The sequence below is a fragment of the Pituophis catenifer genome, unplaced genomic scaffold, assembly GCF_029215685.1.
Source record: "Pituophis catenifer annectens isolate HBS135680 unplaced genomic scaffold, rPitCat1.0.hap2 SCAF_3, whole genome shotgun sequence".
Lineage (NCBI taxonomy): Eukaryota > Metazoa > Chordata > Lepidosauria > Squamata > Colubridae > Pituophis > Pituophis catenifer.
The window spans coordinates 74980878-75004902 of NW_027256883.1; the positions used below are offsets into that span (position 1 = coordinate 74980878).

The window sequence follows — 24025 nt, forward strand, 5'->3', positions numbered from 1 at the left end:
CTTTTTACCTGTGAGTTGGCTAATTACTCATCCGGCAACAATACTCCATTCAATTACCACTACGAAATTCCCTCTTTCTGATCCTGGCCGTTCTGGCTTGTGACAGCTCCTTAATGGCTGCCTTCCTTCACCGACGAGTCAAAGACTAATGCTGGCACTTCAGGAAACTTGCTCATTCCCTATCCATGCCAGCCAGTGTCTTCTTTCTTCGCTGTCTCCACAAGACAGCTATGATCCCTGGGGATCCCCAAAATCGGCTAGGATATCGGTGTTCTCCTGGAGCCCAGAATCCACACCGTATCACCTGGGGACGATGCAGATTCAATGTCATATCTCTGCATTCCCACAATGCCAAATATCTTGGGCTGATTGTTGGCATTGTGGGTTGACCTGTTTACTTTTCAGATCAAAACGTGAAAGAAAATGCTCCAAAGAAAATGTCAAGAAGACAGTGCCACAATATTTCCTCTAAAACTGTAGATTGGATAGTTTTCCATTAGAAGGGACTGTTGCCTTGCCCCAGTCCCCAGCTCTTTGGATTCTCTCTTCCCTCTTAAAGCCTCCTCCTCACTAGTAGATCTGACTCCATAACATGGTTGCCATTTCTCCTCCCTCATTTTATAGTCCCTTCAAATCAGAAAGTATGGTTCCTGAATTTCTTTCCAACCTCTTAAAATATCAGTGGTGTAGGTCATGTGACTGGGAAGGGAGAGAGTGGGGTCTTAGAATGGAGGAGCCATCAGCATTCTGAAGTGTTGCATCTCCCATAGAGATGTGCTGGGGGTGGAGTGATGTTTTTTTCCTCCATAGAGTCCTTCCTCTATCATCAGATCTGGGCCATGTTCAGATCGATCTTTCTTTTGCTCCCCAAACTAAATCTGGTCTGGTTTCATTTTGTTATCCTGCTGACAGATGAATAGATGGAATTCTATCCCCCTTAACATAATTTCAATATTTTTAGCCCAAGCAATCATTGTCTCCTTTACCTGCTCACTTTCAAGTTTAATACTTAATAGATAACAATATAATTTCTTTATCAATTTCTCATCTGTTCCAGTCAATATCTGATCTCGTTCTGTTAGCTTTGTTGAAACCATACAGTTTAGCATCTTTCTTATAATGTCAAACATTGGGATAACTTGTGCTTATAAAGGGTGATTCATATTTCAATCCATGTGAACACAAGGAAGTGGCAAACAAAAATAGATGCTGCTATTTAAAGATTCTGCCCTCCTTATGTGGGCCTTGAAAAGGTCAGAGATTACTTTCTACTTATCTTCTTATATACTTATTGAAAGACACACTATCTACTCTAACTTTCTTATACTTTTCAGCAATTTGTTTTTAGTCTGCCTAAGAGCATTCAAGTCTAAATGAGACTAACGCATGACTAAAAAATGACTAAGGAAGAATATCTTAATAATTAATAAGATCCTTCAAGTACTTGATGAGGATGAATTTGCTGACTTGTCAAAGATTATATCATGTTAATTTGTCATAAAGCCAGTGGTGGGCTGCAAAATTTTAACAACCGGTTCTCTGCCGTAATGGCTGGGTGGCTGGGCGTGGCTGGGTGGTTGTGTGACTGGGTGGGAGTAGCCAACTTGACATAACATATGTCGAGTGGTGCCTTGCCTCACCTCGCTTGCCTGGCCTTCTGAGCTCTTCTGGTCTTTGTCTATTAATTTGACTACTACTACAGTGTCTGGTTGATTATCTAATGCCTGCCTGTCCTTCTGGAGCCAGAACTCCCACAGATTCTTAGCTCTATTATTCTCCACAGAAAAGAAAACACAGGGAGCCACAAAATCCTTGAGACGTCTAAAATGAAGATAACATTGCATATATCATTTTTTACCTTTATGCTTATACTCTATTTAACTCAGGACTATTTCTTCTGCGCCTTAGGTAGAAAAAGAGCTTTCCTATCACTTGCTGGAGATGTCATGGGTTAATCTGGGAATTTCTATGAGCAAATTCTAATTTACTGGAATTGCATTTTTGGCTTAATTGTAATTATGTATTCAATTACATTTGAAGCCTTTTATATAATTGTTTCTTCCACTTCAGGAATAATTATAAAAATGATGATTTTTCACTCATTTCTTTATTAGTAGTAGAGACAAAATAAGCAGCCATAAATGTCACCTAAAGTTGGAACCCTATATTTGGATTCTGATGGATATTGTTGTGAATGCTTTTGCAAAACAGTGGCTGGGAAGACTTGCCACAGATAAGTTTACAAAGCACCTATTTCAAATAACATTTCTTGATTGTGTATTCTTATTTGCCCTCTTGTACTGTACCACTGCATTTTGGATTCAAATGCAAAAAAATATATTTTGGAGAGCACAGAGAAAGGAATGCTGCACCTGTTTGCAATTCTTTAAGGCAGCTGCATTTTTTTTTCCGGGGTTAGTTAGTTAGTTAGTTTCATGGGATTATGCAGCTGCCTTTCTTCCCCAGAAAAGGCCATATTTTGTTTAAAGAATTGCAGACAAATGCATCCTTATCCACCATAGCAAAGCACAATCCTACTCTTATAGTTTTTCTGCTTTTTCAAGACAGGTGGACGCTCTTCTAAACAAAACACTGGCTGCAGATAGGTCTCTTTTTTCACATTGCAGGAAAGTTCAGAAATGGCTCAGTGAGTTAACAACTGACTGGCTGATTTTGGGCCAGTCATTCCCTCTCTCAGCCCAGCCTACCCCACAGAACTGTGGTGGGGAAAATAGGAGGAGGAGGAGGGATATTTGGAATGTTTGCTGCTTTGAATTGCTTACAAAAATAATGATGGAATATAAATAAAGATGTAAATGATTTTTCTGGAGGATGGTAGAAGATAAAAAATAACCGGCATGAAAAACAGTCTTCTACTTCCACGAACTCTGGTGGTTAGTTCATAAAATATCCATCAGTTGTTTTTCTCAAATATGAAAATTCTGTATATAACACTAATAGTAAGAAGAAGAAGGAAGTGCCCCCAAAGCATTAGAGAATGCCTCATAACATGTTTGATCATTACAAAAAACAATCCAAAAAATTTCTTATGGATGCTCAAGGTCAGAAAAGAAGTATTGTCTCTTTGCTTTATAAGGAAGGCTAAATCACCATTATTTTCCCATTGCAATAAAAATCTTGGTGACCACTTCCCTATCCTTGTCTTTTGGCAACATTAAGACAAACACCATTATTTTCTTGTAGTAGAAATGTTTTTGCTTAATTTGATGTGTGTGTACTTTAATTTGAAGCTCTGGGTAAATATGTTAAATACGGTCACTCATGCTCTCGTTACTTCCCGCTTGGACTACTGCAATGCTCTCTACATTTGGGCTCCCCTTGAGGAGCACCCGGAGGTTCCAGCTGGTCCAGAATGCGGCCGCGCGGGTGGTTATGGGAGCGACATGGCGCTCCCATGTGACCCCCCTCCTGCGCGAGCTGCACTGGCTCCCGGTGGTCTTCCGGGTGCGCTTCAAGGTTTTGGTTACCACCTTTAGAGCGCTCCATGGCATCGGACCGGGGTATCTACGAGACCGCCTTCTGCTACCAATAGCCTCTCACCGACCAGTACGCTCCCATAGAGAGGGGCTCCTCAAGGTGCCGTTGGCCAAACAGTGTTGACTGGCGGCCCCCAGGGGGAGAGCCTTCTCTGTGGGGGCACCTACCATCTGGAACGAACTCCCCCCAGAGATACGGAAGATCCCGGACCTGCGCACGTTTCGCCGTGCTCTCAAAACTTTTTTATTTCAGCAAGCTGGCCTGGCCTAACTCCCCTCTTTTAAATTTTTTAAATTTTTTAATTCGTGATTTTATAAATTGGGTGTTTTAATCTGTGTTTCGGCCAAAATATTTAATAATTTTAAGGGATTTTTAATATTTGTATTATCTGCATTTTATCTTGGCTGTTCACCACCCTGAGTCCTTTGGGAGTAGGGCGGTATAGAAATTTGATTAAATAAATAAATAAATAAATAAATAAATAAATAAATAAATAAATAAATAAATAAATAAATAAATAAAAATAATAATAATAAAATCCTTCAATATCATTTCGATTAAACTTTTGCTTCTAATGTGTGATATGAGCCAGATTTTCACAAGGATAATATGTATTCTATTGTCACTAGGAAACTAGCAGATATGAAACCTGTATTCTACTATATAGACTTCGTATCCTGCTTGTTTGGATCTGCTGAGCCGTTTTCATCTGTTTGTCTTATGCAGTGAGTTGAATAGCTTAGTCCAGAGTTTAGTTGCCATATTTGGCAACTTTAAGACTTGTGGACTTCAATTCCCAGAATTCAAGGAAGTTGTCAAGTTTGGAGAGGCCTGGCTTAATCCATACAGTGAAATGCTACTAATTTTTCAAGGAAACCATAAATTCAAACTGACACTGTAAAGTACTTGCATGATAGAGCTTTATTAGGCTTTTTTTTTTAACAGTAGCGTTAATAGACAGAGTTTCATAAGAGTTGCCTTTTGCTGATTCAGAAACTTCCTGGCAGAACCTTAGCTTTCATCTCTTCAAACCCACTCACTATGTGGCTGATCCATTCAATCAGTCTGCAGGGACTTTGACATGTACTGTCGCTGTTAAGACACCTACCACTTGGGGAAATGAATAAGAATTCCATTCTGACATTTAGAAGCTTTGCAAAACTTTTTAAAAAAAACAGAGAAATATTTCAGCAGAGCCCATGGTCTGATTTCAGCAGGAAGCTATTTCTCAAGAGAGAAAATGGAACCTAGCCCTCCTTCTTTCAACTATGCTGAAAGTTCTTCTGCTAAATCACGCCTGACACGTTCTTTTCTCTGGCCTCCCTTTACACATAAAAATTGGGTTGTCCAACTCTGCCTCCAGTCCTAACATATGCAGTGAAATCTGGAGAAATCAGCCCTTTGAAGTAGGCCAGCTTAGGAAATAGTCATCACAAGGACTACTAAAACTCTATTGTTTCAAATTCTATTGTTGTTTCCTAATTTGGTCTGCTTTATAGCAGTGGTCCCCAACCCCCGGTCCGCGGACCGGTGCCGGGCCGTGGAGTACCTGGCACCGGGCCGCGCAGCGGCCGGGGGACATGAACGCTGCAGCGCAAAGGCTCCTGGGCCGTGCGCAATGGGCCGTGCGCAAAAGCTCCTGGGCCGTGCCCCCACCCCTGCGCGCGCTCAGTGGGCCGCGGCGATAAAAAGGTTGGGGACCACTGCTTTATAGGACTGATTGTCTCAGAGAAATATATAGATATAGATATATAGAATATATAGATCACTTAGATTGATTCACTGCTTTCTTCTGTCTGTCTATTTATCTATCTATCATATATCTATCTCTATTTATATCAATTTCCTGATGCCTCAGATTATTCCCCAGATTAAAAATTAAGAGTGGTGCACAGAGATATGCCACCACATTTGAATCTCTCAATGAGAGAAAAGAGACCATAAGACATTGAAAGCTTCTAATGGGCAGGATTTCTTGACCAGCAAAAAGAAGCTACTTCCACAATCCCAGAAGGTCAGCTATTTTAAAGGAAGAACCAACCACACAGAATGAACTGAATGAACTGCAGCCCAGCCAAAATAAATCATCTTGGCTATTGATCAGAAAACCTATTACATATTAGGCTACGTTATTAACATCATCAGACAAATTTACAGAATCATGTACGTTCCATTTGCATCAGTTACAATTTGCAATTCCCACCTTTAGACCTCTTCCAAACCAAGATTTGAATAAATCAAAAAAAGGGTGAAAACCTGGGTGCGTTTTACCCTCCGAATGTAGCCCCGCCCAGCTTTTCAAACGGAGGTTTCAGAGGCTGAAAAAAGCATCAGAAAAGAAGCTTCAGAAAAGAAGCCCCCAAACAGAGCTTCAGAGGCTTTTTTTCTGAAGCTCTGTTTCGGAGGCTTTCAGAGGCAGGAAAAAAAGTTTTTTTTCTGAAAGGGAGTTTCAGAAGTTTCAGAGGCAGGAAAAAAAAAAAAAGCAAGGCACAGAGCTCACAACCAAGGAACCTGTTGCTAAAATTCACCTCTGAGAACAGCTGATTGGGGGTATTTCAGGAGTCTGATCCACCCACCAATCAGCTTTTTTCTTATTTTCCTCCCCAAAAACTAAGGTGTGTCTTATACTGTGAAAAATACGATAGTTGTATTTGTCCTCCTTTGCCCAACAACTACCCCTTTAGTCCCAAAGGTGTTTTTTTCTAAAAGGCAACTGGACTTGACCTGGATGATTGAGGACATTCTTTTACTTTAGGTTTATTCTCTAAGGAGGATTCTCCCCAATTGTTCTGTATTCCATGTATGAAATCCCAAATATGCACGTTTTGCTGTTGAAAAGGAGTTTAATGCACAGTATAAGAAAAGTTTATTATGGATACATCACTTTTGCACTGGAGAGGAATTGCAAATAAACTCACAAAATAAAAGCCTTTTTTTTTTTTACCCAGATAGGCAAATAGGAAATCAATTTTGGGCTTATAAATTTAGACAAGATATTGGCCAAGTTGAAATAGAATTAAGAATATAGAAGGCTCCACTGTTTACAACACCTGGGAAGACATTTGTTATTATGGCAGCTCCTTCCACTTTGGCATACAAATCCTGCCCAAAAACAGGATCAAGCCAGTTGCTGTATGTTTCACCATAAAAATGAATTCCTTATCCACTTTAATTTCATTGTAAGTCCCATCTACTACCTCTGTACGAGAGGCTCCAGCTGCCTCTACACCCTCTTCGTTGACAGCAAAGAAAATTGATTGACTAATCTGAGACACCATCGACTGAGTATTCCCAGTCATGCCAGATAAATCGGCTTTGCCTGAAGTAAACAGATCTTTCACCCCCATTTTTGAAAATGCAGAATTCATTGAATGGTTCATTTCCACTTTGAACTTTGGAAGACAAATTTTAAGGTCTGCTTTTCTCATATTTGCGGGACCGATCCATCTTTGCAATTGTTCGAGAGTGAGATTCGTTATAATCTGTCAAGTAAAATAGAAACCAATCCAAGAGTGAAAAAAAAATATTGGAGGGGAAAAAAGAACAAAACAGACAAATGGTTTTCCAAAATGCCAAACATCTTCACAATAACCACATTATCGTTTTGACATAATCTGATAAATTTATCTGCTGAAATGCTATTTCTTTTCAAGCTGCTGAGCAGCGCATCTAGGAAGAATGTATCTTGCTTCAGGGTTGTGAATATGTCTGCTTAAACTGGATATTCTCAATCTCATAGGCTGCCAGGCATTTACAGTTTATGCATTCCCTGTAAGGGAGATTTCTCTGACATGTAAATGAAGGGAAATAATCTAGACCAGGGGTCCCCAACCTTGGCAACTTTAAGACTTGTGGACTTCAACTCCACAAGTCCACAAGTCTTAAGGTTGCCAAGGTTGGAGACCCCTGATCTAGACTCCTTGCTGAAGGGAGAAAAAGTGAGCCCCTTTAAAACAAAAGGCAGAATTTGAAGAGAAGTGACGGCTGGGGTTTCCACCAATTCCCAATTCCCTCCAGCCACAGATTAAAATCAGGAATCCCAGGAAAGGGAGGGATATAATCTCTGTAGAGATAAAGGGCAAAAACTAGCATTGCCAAGATCCAAAAGATTTCACTGTTTGACTCTTCTCTCAACCCAGTCAACCTAACAGAGATTGTGAGAATGCTGAGGGAGAGAGAAAATTACTGCATGCATGCTGTTTTTTGTTCCTAGAGGAATAGTGAAATAAAAATGCTGGTCATACATACAATTTATTAATATGCTGTATGTTTTTTTTTTCCTATCTAGGTTTTACTTTTTTTACCCCTTATCCATTCATGTCACCCAATAGAGCAATGTCTTTCCTAAATCATATTAATTCAATATACAGGAATTAAGGGCAGAAGGTGCAGGTTCAGCCGTCAAAATGCAGCTTTTCCCAAATGCCAGGCCACAGTTCAGCACAGAGTCGAGAGCCTCCTAGTGCTAGCTTGTGTCATATTTTCATATATGGTGGCCATTGTTATTAGAATGGCTTAAGAGTAGGTGGCAGTTGGAGTAAGAGAACCACATTAATAAAAATTGACTCTCAATAGTACACACACATACAGAGAAGAGAGATACTACTGGAGAAAGAAAAATATTGCCTAACAACATGGCCAAATATTTCATATACTGGTCGTTGTAGAAGAGATAGGAATATCTCTTGTATATAAAGTAGTGTTCTCAGTACATCACTGAACATGAGACCAGACATGAACCAGTGGTCTTGGGGAAGACTGTTCGACACAGAAGATAGATAAGGAGAATATTTGTAGCTCAGAGTTGAATGGGGGGTCCATAGCGCTCTCTGAGCTTAGTTGTTTTCTTGCAGAAGTTTCATTATCCAAACTAGGTAATATCATTAGTCTTAGTACTAGCATTGATGATATTAAGTAGTTTGGGTAATGAAATGTCTGCAAGAAAATAACAAAGCTCAGGGAGCACCAAGGACCACACATACACACACACACACACACAGAGAGAGAGAGAGAGAGAGAGAGAGAGAGAGAGAGTGGCGGGGAGGGAGAGGGAGGGAGGGAGGGAGTGGGAGAGAGAATAGATTTGGGCAAAGGTGCCCAATACCTCCATGTGGAGATTCAATGTAAGGAGATATACGTGACAACTCACAAATGCCAGTGGATGCAGACAGCCATCCACTGCAAAAGAACACCTGCCTTCCCAATTATGATGAGAGAAGGCAGGAATCTGGGAAACTCTCCAATCAGTGGCTTTAAGGAGAGATTGTCTGAAAAAAGTATTTTTGCTGATACTGGATAATAGCCTATATTCTGGATAGTGAGTTTCTATCCCCCCCACCCCCCAGTGATAAAGTCCTCAGGACAGTATTAGTCAGCAAATTTTGGCTAGTGTGTCACTAGAATAATTCCTGCTACTCTATGATAGCTAGCAACATTGATCTCTAGACTACCTTTGCAAGCTAGTATATTGTTGCAGACAAACTAAGGAATATGTTCAGCATACCAACAGATTTAAAATCCTACAGTTAGTTATTATACTGATAAACAATATGAGAAAAAAATATATCCAAGCTGAGATTTGAGAATTGTTTAGGACTAGAAACACAATTTCCCGTAATTCTATGATTTTTAAAAAGTTGTAGATGTAAATTTAGGGATGTGTGTTCAGATCTTTTACCAAGCATATTATTAAAATACAGATTCAAAACTCAAATTACCTGATCTGTAGATAGGCGGTTATCTGGCAGAAAAATGTACATAGACAGAATGTCATCAACATAAGGAAGCTGCACCACTTTCATTGATGGATTCGATATATTAGCTGTGTTAAATCTGCCCCTTTGAGTCATCATATCCACATAAATGCTCTGATCCTATAAGAAAGAAAGTAATGTTTAAAAGTAAAACAATAACAATATCAGGAGTTTCAAGATGAAATGTTGAGTATAGTAAGCCAAGGCCAACTGTAATACCAGTTTTTCACCTCAGACTCTGATAATTCAAGATACCACCTAATATATAGATTTTGTGTTCCCACCATGGTCAACAAGGCTGTTACTTTTAATTGTTTGATAGAATTATGACTTTCCCTAGTTTTTTATATACTGTACCTGGCAATTCCAAAAGACTCCTCTGTATGTATTTCTTGGATTAAATGGAAATTTCCACCTTCCTTGGAAAGAGGTTGTACTTAATAAGATCAGGAAAGTTGATGGATCAATGGAGTCAGGAGGAAAGAAATCCTTGATAACACCTTTAGCAAAAGACATTGAATGAAAATATCTGCAAATGGTGGAATACTGTCAATGAATCACTTCTTTCTACAACACAATTTTTAAGTCCGAGAATAGAAAAAAATACACAAAACATCAAAATCCAAGATAAATGAAAGAGTGAAAACGTAAGCCTAAAATGACCTGATTTCATTCACTCATTATATTTATGTAGCCACCTATCTCACTCTGGGAAGTATACAATTAAAAAAAAAACCAATAACTTAAAGGAAGAATGACACCAGAGATACACATAACACAGTGTTAAAAACTTAGACATAATGGAGCCATCTTGTGGGTTCCCTGTATCTAAGGGAAGGTTGGACCCAACTCTGCAAATCCTTTATCTAAAGTCATGGATGAGGATCGCAAAGGTTCATTGAGCTGAAGGCCTGAAACTCTGAGCCTCTGATATATTGCAGATTGGCAATACACTCAGGCCTACCCCAGACCATAGGTTAATTTTCTCTTCTTCAGCATCTTGGTAGGACATATTCATTGACCCTTCCCTGCTCTACAAATCTTTTTGTATGTATACCTGTAATATTTAAAATTCATGAATGACCTTTTTGGCATTTAAAGTGGCAGGTTAAAGTATACCGGAATTGGCCTCATGCTTCATCTCACTCCACAGCACATCAGCCCATAAAAATCCACTGCACATCACTAATTTTTCTTGCAGCAGAAAGTCCATTGTCTGTCCTCTCCCGTTAGTTCGCAATGACTAAATGTTCTGCTTCTTGATATTCAGTGTGGGAAATCCAATGAGCAGCGTATGATATCTTACCATTTGTTTCGCTTTCAATCCAGAAATTAATTTTCTGTCTAGCTTCCTCAGGTGCATTCATAAAATCAACTTTTTCGAAATCCGAATTGTATATCTCTTTAACGCACTTTTTGTAATGCTGCACCAAACGAAAGAAGACATAGCAATATATTCATTCACCTATTATCACATGCACTGAATCAATAAATCTAGTTGACACTGGTTACTGAACAATCTAGATGGGAGCACCTAATTTGCTGTGGCTCAGTTAGTAGGCTAGACTGGAAAGTTGAAAATAATTCTGGAGCTGGGGAATTCTGGGAGTTATAGTCCCCACATCTGAAAATTGCTTTTCAGGTTAAGAAACTTTGTCCTAGAAGAATAAAATTCCTGGTGTTTGAATGACATCATTGCCTGGAAAAGTGTGTGTGTGTATCAAACCGCATTTGCCAAAGAGTTACCTTATCTTATCATCCACTATTTTACTGTTTAATGTTTTGTTTGCTGTTATGCAGAAATGAATATTCATGGGAAACAAACATGGTCCTAGATTTTGAAATTGCTTCTAATAATGGAGCAATGCATGTTATTGGCCCTAGGTGAAGGAACATTTTCACATACATTAAACCTAATATGTTAACCCAGACTTTTCCCCACATGTGCATTGCAGTTTGCCAGAAGTCTTATACCTGATCTAACCTAATTTCCTGCTTCACAAAACATGATACCTGTAGAATTTCTAGTAAACCACTAGAATCCATCAACATTGGATTAAGAAGGGAAGAGAGAAAAAGCGTTCTTTCTTACCTCCAGGAAATCTTCAGCCTTTGATCCATATATCCGGCCACCTATCTTCAGCATATGATATTTGGAATGCTGGTTGAGGATTGTTAGGATTTGCTTGAACCGGCTGTGAAATCCTCCAGGTACATCACACTCAGTCCCAGAATGCTTCAAGCAGCAAAGGATAGCAGATTTACAATCATATAAATCATATTTGCCAACATCCTCCAAAACAGGGGTCACCAAACTTTCGGACCTCAGAGACCATTAAATTCATAATTTTAAATCCCACGGACCACTAATACAATCTGCCTAATGACCGGCTGGGTGGACATGGCTGGGTGGTCATGTGACTGGGTGGGAATGTGGCTGGGTGGACGTGGTCAACTCAATGTCACTCACATCGAGGGGTGCCTCACCAGCCTCTACTCACCCTTCCCCTCCCCTCCCCTCCCAGCCTCCTCTCCCCACCCAGGCTCCTTAGGGCCCCAACAGGAAGCAGTTGTTGGAGCTAAGCAGCCACCACGAGAAAGAATTAGCAAAACAGCTCAGTTCAAATTGGATCTGACTGAGAAGGAGGCTCAGCAGAAGCACCTCACTGAGAACTATGAGCATAGGCTTTCCAAGCAGAGGGAAGACCTGCGGGAGTGCAAAGCCAAGTATTGGCGTCTGGAGGCTCAGTGAGCTGAGATGGTCAGCCAGTTCCATCCATGATGCATTCCCACTGGAACAAAGCTCTTTGCCACCAGCAGCACTTCCCTCCAGCCTTTCCCAAAGCCCCGCACCAGGAGGCTGAAGCAGACCCCAAGTCAGAATTTCTTCCCGACTCTGACCCACACAAGAAGACCCTGAATTTTTCTGCCGACCACCAAAATTTTCTTGTGGACAGCCTGTGGTCCAAAGACCACCAATTGGTGACCACTGCTCCAAAATATCCTCCAAAGACTGCATTACTATTATTCTTCTCATCCTTCCTATTACCTATCTCCTCCCACTTATGACTATAACCATGTTGCTTGTATTTTTATGATTTATATTATTCTGTTTGTTTCCTAGTATGATTTGATTGCTTATTAGTAACCTATGACTATCACTAAGTGTTGTATCTTATGATTCTTGATGAATGTATATTTTTTTTCTTTTTTCTTTCCTTTTATGTACACTGAGAGCATATGCACCAAAGACAAATTCCTCGTGTGTCCAATCACACTTGGCCAATAAAGAATTCTATTCTATTCTATTCTATTCTATTCTATTCTATTCTATCCTATTCTATTCTATTCTATTCTATTCTATTCTATTCTATTCTATTCTAAATATTTACATTTACCATAACTCATAACAGAGTAACTCATAATAGCAATAGCACTTAGACTTATATCCCATTTCACAGAGCCTCTCTAAGTGGTTTACAGACTCAACATATTGCCCCCAACAAGTTGGGTCATTATTTTACTGACCTCGGAAGGATGGAAAGCTGAGTCAATCTTGAGCCTGGTGAGATTCAAACTGCCAAACTGCTGACAATCAGCAGTGCCTGCAGTACTGCATTCTAACTCACTGCTGCACCATGGCTCATAACAACACATATATGACAATTCTTAGCTAAACGGTTTCAAGATGTGAATATATGTTTTATTTTTACAGCAGAAGTCCTCTTAGGGGTCATTGTCCTGATCCTTGAGATATTCTCCTTTAAGATGAGAGTCTAGGAAGTGAGCCATTATTCTTATCCATTACTTTGTGGACAATACAGGTTGGGCCCAATCACTTAAACATCATAACAGATTTGGGTTAGGATATACAATTCTGATTGCCGATATTTAATATTTCTTTACTAAGAAAGAAATTATTTTCTATTTTTCAAGTGCTTAGAACACTTTATACCAAATAGTTCATTTAGTAGAGTTAGTAAAATGAAATTCAAGTAAAATGAGAATTTTCTTACAGGCCCATCTGTAGGGGTCACAGTTTCTGGCCCTCTCCAGAAGTGAAGAGCCTGCAAAACAAAATATATAAGTTTTGTCCCAATTTGTCTTTGTTGGGTATAAGATCAGGCTAAAGCTGACGTACCTCAAGATGAAGCAAGCAAGGAAACATGGAACAAAGTTGTTAAAGAAACAAAGGAAAAAATGTCACCTGAACCAGACAAAAGAAGTTGAACTTGAGCGGAGAAGAAACCCCTTCACAAATCCTCTGAACAGCTACCAGACTTTTAAATCAACAGAGCAATGACTTTTGGGGATAAAAGGGGTCCCAAAGCCTGCCTACTCTAGGAGTCATCTTTGAATCCGGATTTAGCGACTCCCATCTCTCTGATTAGTGTCTGCCAGCCTAGGACATGGGCAACTGTGGATGAGTGTGTGTGTGCGTGTGCCCCACCCCAACAACCTGGCCAATGATAATGGGTGATACAATGGAATTCTCAGAGCTTGGAAAAGAGGACGGATGTTTCCAAAATATTGAAGAATATGAAGAGATGGGACATTCCTTTCATGGCTATAAACAGATAGCACCACGTCTGCCTTACCCTCAAAGCTACCAACATTATGTAACCTAACTCATATTTTCCCTCGCAATACACCTGATTAATTAACCTGTCACAATCAAGCTTTCTTCTGCTTGGGGCTTTACAGATGCCAGAAATGAAAAAAACTAATGAGTGTGTTATTTTTTTAAAGTTATTTAAAACATAGTGGGGTTTGTATTTTTAGTATTATTATTATTGCAATATGACAAACAAAACTGCAGGAAGTAGGGATATGTCCATTTTGGAAAGTCCTCATTTTCCTGCTAGTCTTACATATCCTCTAATGAATGCTGTTCCTGCAGAAAATACTGAAAAATAGTTATGTCCTGTTAAATTACACGAAGACATGGCCAGGCCACTTGGACGCTCAAGTATCATCTCAAAATGGCAAATGTATCTTTCAGCACCTGACGTAAAAGTGGGCTAGCTCTTAACCAAGAAAACTTGTTTGTCATTGTTCATCTTTAATTATATGCCATCCAATAGGGGCTGCGGTGGCTCATGTGGTTAAGAGACCGAATCAGAAGGCCATTGAAAGGATGACAGCTCAGAAGTTCTAAACCCGGGAGCCACATAATGGAATGAGATCCCTCATCAATTTGACCCAGCTCCTGCCTGCCTAGCAGTTGGAAAGCATGCAAATGCAAGTAGATAAATAGGCACTACTTTGGTGGGAAAATACCTGGGGGACATCAAAGAAGTCCCCTCAGGCATCCACTGGCCAATGGTGATGTCATTAGCTAATCCTTCCAATAGGGAAGAACCTTGTGCTTTCAACATGAATGTAGTAAGTAGTATCCAGGAATTACTTTCTGCTTGAAGTGAGGGACAAAGTGTTGCCCTCTAAGGATCCTAGAGAAATACATTCACCTGACTTAATGCTCAAGACTGCTAGTGGGATCACTTCTTCAGTTGTCACTGAGGGCAGTGGGCAAATTTAGAGAATTCAGGGGATAATTCGCAACATGCTAAAGTCTGATTTGCAGTTTGCTGCTGAGGGCCATGCAATACGGACTTTGTAATACTTAAAATATAGGTTTTGTAAATAATATCACACCAGCTAGCTAACATAGGTTTTCTTGTATTTTAATTTGCCTTATTTTCCTTCTTTTAAATGTATTGCTTACAATTTGCCATAAGCCTTAACCTTCTAGAACAGGGATGCCAAACTTGATTTCATTGAGGGCCACATCAGGGTTGTGTTTGATTTGGGGGGTAGGGGGGTGGCCAGGGTGAGCATGGCAAGTGTGACATCACTCATGTTGGGGGTACCTGTGGTGGCCTGAGCACTCTGCCAGCAAAAATGGGCTTCCAAGCTCCATTTTCGGCTGCAACGGCCTCCTGCAACCCTCTGCCACCAAAAACGGAGCTCACAACGGCCCTCCCAAGCTCCGTTTTTGCTGGCGCCACAGGCCGGTCATTCGCTGTTTCCAGGGTGGCCCCGTGGGCCAGATCTAAGCACTCTGCAGGCCAGATCCAGCCCCCGGGCCTTGAGTTTGACACCCCTGTCCTAGAAGAATGTAAAAAGCATTTCTTTTAGAAACTAGGACTGGCCAAATATTTGATACAAGTCTATGAGTCCAGAGCTGGGAAAGCCATGTGAATGTATCTCATCAATATCTCGTCTGATGTTTTTCCCTTGGAAATCTTTCTTTTACTTTTACTCAGAATACAACACTCTTCTCCGTTCTTACACTTACATATTATTGAATGTCTAATTTTCATGATGTAACTGGTGAGATTATTTTTCTTAACCCAATCAACTTTTACTTTGAAATGTCTTTATTGTGCAAACTATAAAAAGAAATGTAAGTCTAGGTTCTAGGTTCTCTCTCTAAGAGAATCCTCTTTACCTTGGAATATTTCTAAATGAATCACAAATTAATAGACCTTCCTGTCCCAGTAGCTGCATTGGGGTTGAGCATACCAAGGCACAAATACAGAGCCGTATTTGGACATCACCGACTCTTCTTGTTTCTGATCATCTTATCTCCTGAGGTTCTTGCATCACCTTGTCTACTTGTTAGGGTTATGATAATTTTCCAAAAAGGTGTTTGAAAACATTGCTCTGTGTCATTTTTGCTGAGCTGGAGGGAAGAAATATTCTAGCCACTCATCCTCTCCCCTGCTTCATACAAATACCGTCACTATACAAAGCTTTAAAACTCAGGAAGATAGAAAAGACCAGGAGTTTTCTATGGGACATTAAATTAATAAGCCATTGTCATTACTGGATGCCAAGAAGTTTTGGGGATTTGTGTATGTGTGACTCTGTGTGTGTTAGATATATATTAATTTTACTAGTTTTGGTGTGAATATTCTAACCCACCAGGAGTTTTGTTGGAATGTGACTGTCAGTAAGAATGAAGATTGAATAAGGAGGTACATAAGTAAATATTTCCTTTGTGCATGGTGACAAAATGCACAGTTTTCTTTACATTTGTTATATCATTTCCTCACTGAAGATCCATAAAGGTTCCTTTCCAAGGAATTTTGGAAAGTCCAGTTGGGAAGAAAGGCTGCTAATCAGGAGAGATTTCCCACATGCAGATATTCATGTGACAGATACCACGAAGAAACTTTTTCTAGCAATAACATAGATGTGATTATATGTGTGACCTATAGTTAATAATTTAATAAGACTTAAAATAACTATTTTAAGGAACACAAGTACTTGAGGACACTTACCTTTCTTATTTCATCAGCAGTGGCTTTGCTACTGCCAAGCAAGAGCATGCCTAATGCCATTGTCGAACCCACTGAGAATGAAATGAAATTTTTCCCAGAGCTGTCCTGCTGTTGCTTTTTGAAAAGTTCTACAGCAAAATTGAAATTAGCCAGAGTAAAGTCTTTCATGGTGGAGCTAATAGTACCTGCAACAGTAAAGAAATTAGATCAATAGTTTGTACTGACATTTGTTTTTTTCCTTTGTACAAGAGAGAATAATGGAAAAATGACAAATACCAGCTAATCCCACAGCCTCACTTGGTCTCAAATATGGTCTTGCTAAATTGTCAACCCAGTGTCCTAACTACATGAGCCACTGTGTTTCCATCAGACCTATGGGGAGATCCAGACAAGGAGACAGGAATACTAACTTTATCTTTATTGTAAGATTTCATTAATAGAATCTTGCAAGTCTGAAAGTACCTCTCCAGTCCCTCACTTTCACTCTCCTGAAAACTAGGGAGGGTCCCTTCTGAGTTGCTTTTTGCCACCCCTCCCTGTTCAGACTCAAATTTGGTTTATCCCATCTTTGTCTTGGCTTCACCTGTTCCCCCTGTCTCCCAAAATCATTTTCACATACCACTAAAAAAGGAAAGACAAGGCTATAAAGCAGGGGTGTCAAACTCAATTTCATTGAGGGCTGCATCAGGGTTGTGTTTGACCTCAGGGGGCCGGGGTGGGCATGGCTGAGGTGGGTATGACCAGATTGATGTCACTTGTATTGGGGGTATTGTGTCTGTGGTGGCCTGAGCACCCTGCCAGTCAAAACAGTCTCCTGAGCTCCGTTTTCAGCTGTGACCACCTCCTGCAACCCTCTGCCAGCAAAAATGGTCAATCTCACACAGTCAATCTCCAGCATGATCCTCCACTTTTATGTGGTTTTAATTTTAATTTCTGCTCATTAATATTGTTCACCATTTTTTTCTGCACATCATTGTTCTTGTGGATCAGAACAATTAATTATTATTAATATATACCCTCCTGACCCCTTATGGTCAGGAATCTGCATCATTGGATATATATATCTTCAACACTAAAAACTCCTAGATTAAAGGGAAAGGAAGGAATGAGAGCCTTAAATAAAGTGTGAGCTAGCCATTCATGGAGAACCTTTGTTCAGTTGTGTCTCTTCCTTCAAGAAAGACACAAACCCAATTAATACAGAAGCCTTATTGTCTGCAACAGAAGCATAAGGTTTCTCTCTTCCTGATTTTACTGACTGTGCCCCCATTGGCTGCTTCGTCTACAACCCCAACCCCATGGGGATTACTGTACCGTGGGAATGACACCAATTTAGATTTTCCTTAGACAAGATTCAGGATAAATATCAAGTGGAGTAGTAAAGCTGAAATAAAAGAAAAGCCGCCTTCATGAAATCTAATCAGAAGGCACAGATAGGTAGGGAAGTTGAGTATGTATGCTGCGCATCTGTTTTAGGAAGCAGGGTGATGAGTTAAAGAACCCAACAAAACATGTTGCAGCTTGTTTAGATGAAAGTTAGTTATGCAATTGGATTTGGGTTCACACAAACTACAGTATAGCTTCCTGGGTTTCTTTAAGTTGGCCAAATGCAGCTTATACAGTAAGCTGTGTTTCAGTGCCCTTAAGACATCCCAAGTATTTATAGCTTTTATGTTCCTCATTTTGAACATTTAACATGAAGACCTGCTATAAAAAGGAATGCTTGCCTAATAAAACTCAATTAAGTCCACTGAACAATAGAGGTTACACCTTGTTCACAATGGCCAGAGATTATTCTGATTCTTCTTGAACAGATTTCTTGTGGAGGAAGTCTTCTTTCTGTGATCTTCTTCTCTGCTTAATGGGACATCCCTTTACTCTTTGCTTGACTTGAGCTTTGTCTGATTAACATTGGAGTTTGACTTCAACTCTCCTTTTTTCCAGCATGCCAAATCAGTCAGTTCATTTTAAGAATTATATTCTTTCACCTGGGATTTTGAATCAGGTGCATCGTACATGTATTCACACAGCCATGGAAGGGATAGGATTTTGATTGCATATGCCTTTTGGTTCCAATTTGCCTGTGCAAATCTCCACAGACAACAGGAAATGAGCAGGACCAGAGCTCTATCAGAGTGAGGTGTCAACACTGACATTTTTGGTGACTAGATGGACATATTTATAGTTTTCTTTGCAACAGTTTTAGAGATGGCCTGCCAGTATCTTCTTCTTTGGACTGAGAGAGATGCCCAGCCCGAAGTTACCCAAATGGCTTCATGCTTAATTAGGGATGAAAAACTCAGGTTTTCCCACTCTTAGTCTTAGTATCTTAACTCTTTAATGCCTTTAAAAACTGACATGGATCAGATAACATTTGGCTTGTGGTAGAACTGATTGGTTTAAATAAGCAGAGAGACGGTCAAACATGCACCTATAGTATTGGATGATGCAAAATCTTCGAAATATCACCATTTGTGAATAAATGTTTCATTTCTGGGAGGAAATGGAATTCTACATAAATCCTGGACAGCAGTTACATAAATCTATTAGCCGATTATTTTCCTGGGAAACAATTCATTTTTTTTATTCCAAGAAGCCTCTTATTAAATACTGGGATTCAGAAATACTTTCTCCTCACATCTCAAGACTTGTTTGCTTATTTATTTACTAGCTGAATACCCGTGCTCCACTACAAAACTATGTGATCAAGCTTGATAAATTGACACTTACAGCTTGAAAATTAATGAGTAGTTATGATTAGCCTCTCCTCTCCCCTTCTTTCCCTCAGCCTTGCCCCACAGAAGCCTATCCTATCCTATCCTATCCCCTTCTCTCCATCAGCTTTGCCCCACAGAAGCCTCCCCTATCCTCTCCCCCTTCTCTCTGTCAGCCTTGCCCCACAGAAGCCTCTCCTATCCTATCCCCTTCTCTCCCTCAGGCTTGCCCCACAGAAGCCTCCCCTATCCTATCCCCCTTCTCTCTGTCAGCCTTGCCCCACAGAAGCCTCTCCTATCCTATCCCCTTCTCTCTAGAGTTATTTTCAGGTTGGGAGGGGGAGTAGAACGTCTAACTAATTAGCATCAGAGCGGGTTATAATAATATAAGAAATACTAACGATCTGATGGTCATTTTGAAAAATCCTTTCTTAGCAAGCACATAGAAGCCAAGAGGAACATACATGCCAAATTTCACGTTTGTAGGCTTTACGGTTCTGGAGATTTCATGATCGCGGCATGAGTGGTTTTCTCTTTTATATATATAGATTAGATAGATATGTCTGTCCATCTCACCATAGCAACCCTGGATGGCTAACAACATCTAACATTTCTCCATGAGTGACTTAAAATATCCTCAATTATTACCTGACCACCAATGAAACAATACAAAGCCTCTCTCCATTACTGTTATTCTGGCAAACAATGGCTTGTTGACCATAAAAGAAAAGAGGAGAAAAAAAACACTACTTTGAGTCAGGAAAAGGATACCTTAGTGTTCCAGCAGAGACCTCTTTCTCTCGTCTTACCTCTTTACTGTATTCAGTCTTGATGCCAAAGCAAAGGTAGCCCAAAGCTTCCTCACTTCAGATGTGATACCGCAATCTGAGGCTGCCAGTGAGTGAGATGCCTTCAACAGTGAAGTGCAGATATTTATAATGAACTACTTCAACGCCCATGTCTGTTTACACAATGTTTGCATTTCTAATCTGCAGCAATTTTGACTAAATGAAAATGCATTATGAAAACAGCATGCTGTGCAAGCTGGACATTTGTAATTATATAAACTAATTATCATAGATTCCTACATACACTGCATATTTAATCTGGTATTATGAAGTTTACTACATATTCAGTAGATGGTACAGAAAGCAGAACATCAAAAGCAGAACATCCTCTTTTTTTTTTCATTGAAAATGCTTAGGTGTAGTGCCAGGCCCTCCTGAGACTGTAACCATCTTGTTTGCTTGCTTGTTTGTTTGTTTGTTCAATTCCTAAAGCATTTTATCTCAGTCGGTGATTCTGGGTGGCTTACAATTCAGAAAATATATTATGATTAAAAAATTTTAAAAATTAAAACAACAAAAACTGTAAAACAGTAAAAACACGAAAAACCTTCAAATTCAACGTAAAGGTAAAGGTTCCCCTTGCACATATGTGTTAGTCGTTCCCGACTCTAGGGGGCGGTGCTCATCTCTGTTTCAAAGCCGAAGAGCCAGCGCTATCTGAAGACGTCTCTGTGGTCATGTGGCCGGCATGACTAAATGCCAAAGGCGCAAGGAACGCTGTTACCTTCCCACCAAAGGTGGTCCCTATTTTTCTACTTGCATTTTTTACCTGCTTTCGAACTGGCAGAAGTTGGGACAAGTAATGGGAAATCACCCCATTACACGGCATTAGGGATTCGAACTGCTGAACTGCCAACCTTTCGATCGACAAGCTCAGCATCTTAGGCACTGATCCACTGCATCCCTTAAATTCAACATACACAAGAGCAAAATATTTGGCCAGTTAGCAATATAACCAGGAAATGGGGCATTTAGCACATTTAGTGCCCCAGGCCTGGGAACATAGAGGTAATCCTCGACTTACAACAGTTCGTTTAGTGACCATTCGAAGTTATAATGGCTCTGAAAAAAGTGACATATGACCATTTTTCACACTTGCAACTGTTGCAGCATCCTCCATGGCCATGTAATCAAAATTGGGATGCTTGGCAACTGACTCATACTTATGATGATTGCAGTGTCCTGGGATCATGTGATCCCTTTTCGCGGCCTTCTGACAAGCAAAGTCAATGGGAAAATCAGATTCACTTAACAACCATATGACTAATTTAACAGTTGCAGTGATTCCCTTAACAAATGGGGCAAGAAAAGTCAGAAAATGGGGCAAAACTCACTTAACAAATTTGTCATTTAACGACATAAATCTTAGGCTCAATTTTGGTCATAAGTTAAAGACTACCTGTAGTTGCTTATTTCTTATTGTTGTTATAACTATGTTGGGTTTTGTCAATATTGTTGTTTGCTTGTATTAGGAGGTATATTTCTGATGTTTGGTCATTAGAACTGTTTTATATGATTGATACTATGGATAATAGATATCTCAAAGGTGCTTTTTCAGGAGGCAACTGGACTTTCCTGTTTTTTCTTTGAAGCTGTTTCGCTTCTCATCCCAGCAGCTTCTTCAGCTCTGACTGGATGGTGGGGAATGGAAGGATTTATATTCCCCACAGACAACTGATCATTTGCATCCTCTTGGAGATTTATCTTTACCCTGTTTCCCCCAAAATAAGACATCCCCTGATAATAAGCCCAATCGGGCTTTTGAGCACATGGCAATAAAGCCAAGCACTTATTTCAGGGTTCAAAAAAATATAAGACAGGGTCTTATTTGTGGGAAAATACGGTATCTTTTCTTCAAAGAAAAAACAAAGAAGTCTGGTTGCCTCCTGAAAAAGCACCTTTGGGACAACCATGACCTGGTTGACAGAATTGCTATAGATTATGGATAATAGACATCTTTGACCATAAATTACTATCTGTAACCTAAGAATGTATTGTGTTGTGTTAAAATTAAAGAAAAAAGGATTTACTAGAAATAGACATTCATTATTAATATTCCCAAAGATTTAATATGATGCTGAGGGTGCATTTAAAGAAGTGGAGGAATCCATAATCACAGGAAGATTTGAACTAGGCAGGAGAAAAATTAATAAAAGGTTACATAGAGAATTATTTGTTTATTAGCATTAGTTTCAAGCAACCTACAGTACAACCTACAGAAAATACACATTCAAAACCTGATATTAATGGATTGATATTAAAATATATTAAATATATTAAAATATAAAATCATTGGGAAGAATAAATTTAGTATATTTAACATATGCAAAAGTGAACCTGACAATTATTAGTGAAAATTACAAAACCTGAATTATTAAATAATTTATTAAGATGTATTGCAGTTAACAGGAATAAATTAAGAGGAAGTTAGTATTTCATATATTCCATGAAAAGCAAGCATCTCAGAAGCTTCAGAGAAAGATTTTTTATGGTTACAATTCACTCTTTGAAAAAGCCAGATTATATTAGTTTCAACACAAGTTTCTCCAAAGTGAAGTCCATAGGCCATAGTTCTAGTGGTGAGTTGCCCCCAGTTCGCACCGGTTCTATAGAACCGGTAGTAAAACCAGTGGGAGGCTCCGCCCACTGACCCCGATGTCATCAGAATGCTTCTGTGCATGCAACACGCACGCGGCCCCATTGCGAACCGGTAGTAAAGATAAGTAGAACCCACCCCTGCATAGTTCCCCACCCTTGCTATATAGTTAGAGAATACCAATGGTGGGAAAGACTGAATTGAGTTCATCTTATCCCAGAGAAACAGGCCTATTTAAGAATCCCACAAAGCATTATTTCCTACCTTATAATACCACTAATGAGCTATAGAAAACTGCAATTTCTACCTACTGCATTTTTAAAAGATCTTAAAGAGACGGATATATATCTGACATTTCTTGTCACATACTGCAAGGAGTATAAACTTTCCATTCCCCACCATCTAGTGATTCTAGTCAGAGCTGAAGAAGCTTCTTGAATGATAAGTGAAACATCTTCAAAGAAGAAAGAAAAAACGAGAAAGTCCAGTTGCCTCCTGAAAAAGCACCTTTGGGATAACCATGACTGAGATGGATGACTGAGAATCTTCATTAACGTTCTTCTCAGTCCTTCCTTCTTTGATTATTCTTTGCAACATTCTTCCTTAAGGCCACCAGCTGAATCAATACCATTTTTAAGCCCAATTTGTCATTGCTTAGTGCACACATAGGAATGATCACTATCGAAACAGAGAACAAATGCCAACTGTCCAGCTTCTCAAATGAGGTAATTTGCAAGCTTACTAAACCAAAAATGCACAAGCAAATGGGCATGGGTTTTTTGTAGCCCTAAATTGCCAATATATTATAGATGTCTAATCTAAAGGTAAAATTCTTGCCAGAATTCTTCTGATGCAGTCTTAACCTTTCTTCTAATTAAAACTATTGACTAGAGTTCTTAGAATCTTGTACGTTGCATTAGCTATTTCTGGTTGAAAGCAAAATACTAACACAACGTCTCCATCTAAAGTCTTCCTCCCTTTTCTAAATGGATGGTAGATTTTGTGTTAATGTACTGTGAATTTCATTTAACAATGTAGCAGAAATATTTCCCTGGTGACATTCTAGAAATCTGGCAATCAAAAGTCAAGAAGTTAGTGTTGCATTGTTAATGTTGGATTGGGAATGTAATATGTGAAATATGAGAAACAAACAAACAAAATTACTATTATCATCATTGTCATTACTATTATCAGCCTGAATCAAACCATTATAAGATGATGGGCTCATTGAAAGTTGTAGTCCATAAGCCACTATGTTATGTGATGAGGTAGATGTTTTTCAATTTCCCAGTCTAGCCTCAGAGAGAATGACTGGTCCCAAATCACCCAG

General features: G+C 39.5%; 1 protein-coding gene across 1 annotated transcript; it reads right to left on the reverse strand.

The window, feature by feature from the left end:
• Window positions 1-6566: 6566 nt before the first annotated feature.
• On the reverse strand, window positions 6567-16705 carry LOC139316014 (serpin B3-like). Its single transcript, XM_070942558.1, has 7 exons — window positions 16538-16705; window positions 13268-13318; window positions 11344-11487; window positions 10558-10675; window positions 9609-9751; window positions 9216-9371; window positions 6567-6980 (listed from the first exon to the last, which is right to left on the reverse strand). Exons 1-7 carry the CDS (start codon window positions 16703-16705, stop codon window positions 6567-6569), a joined length of 1194 nt encoding a protein of 397 aa, XP_070798659.1.
• Window positions 16706-24025: the final 7320 nt, after the last annotated feature.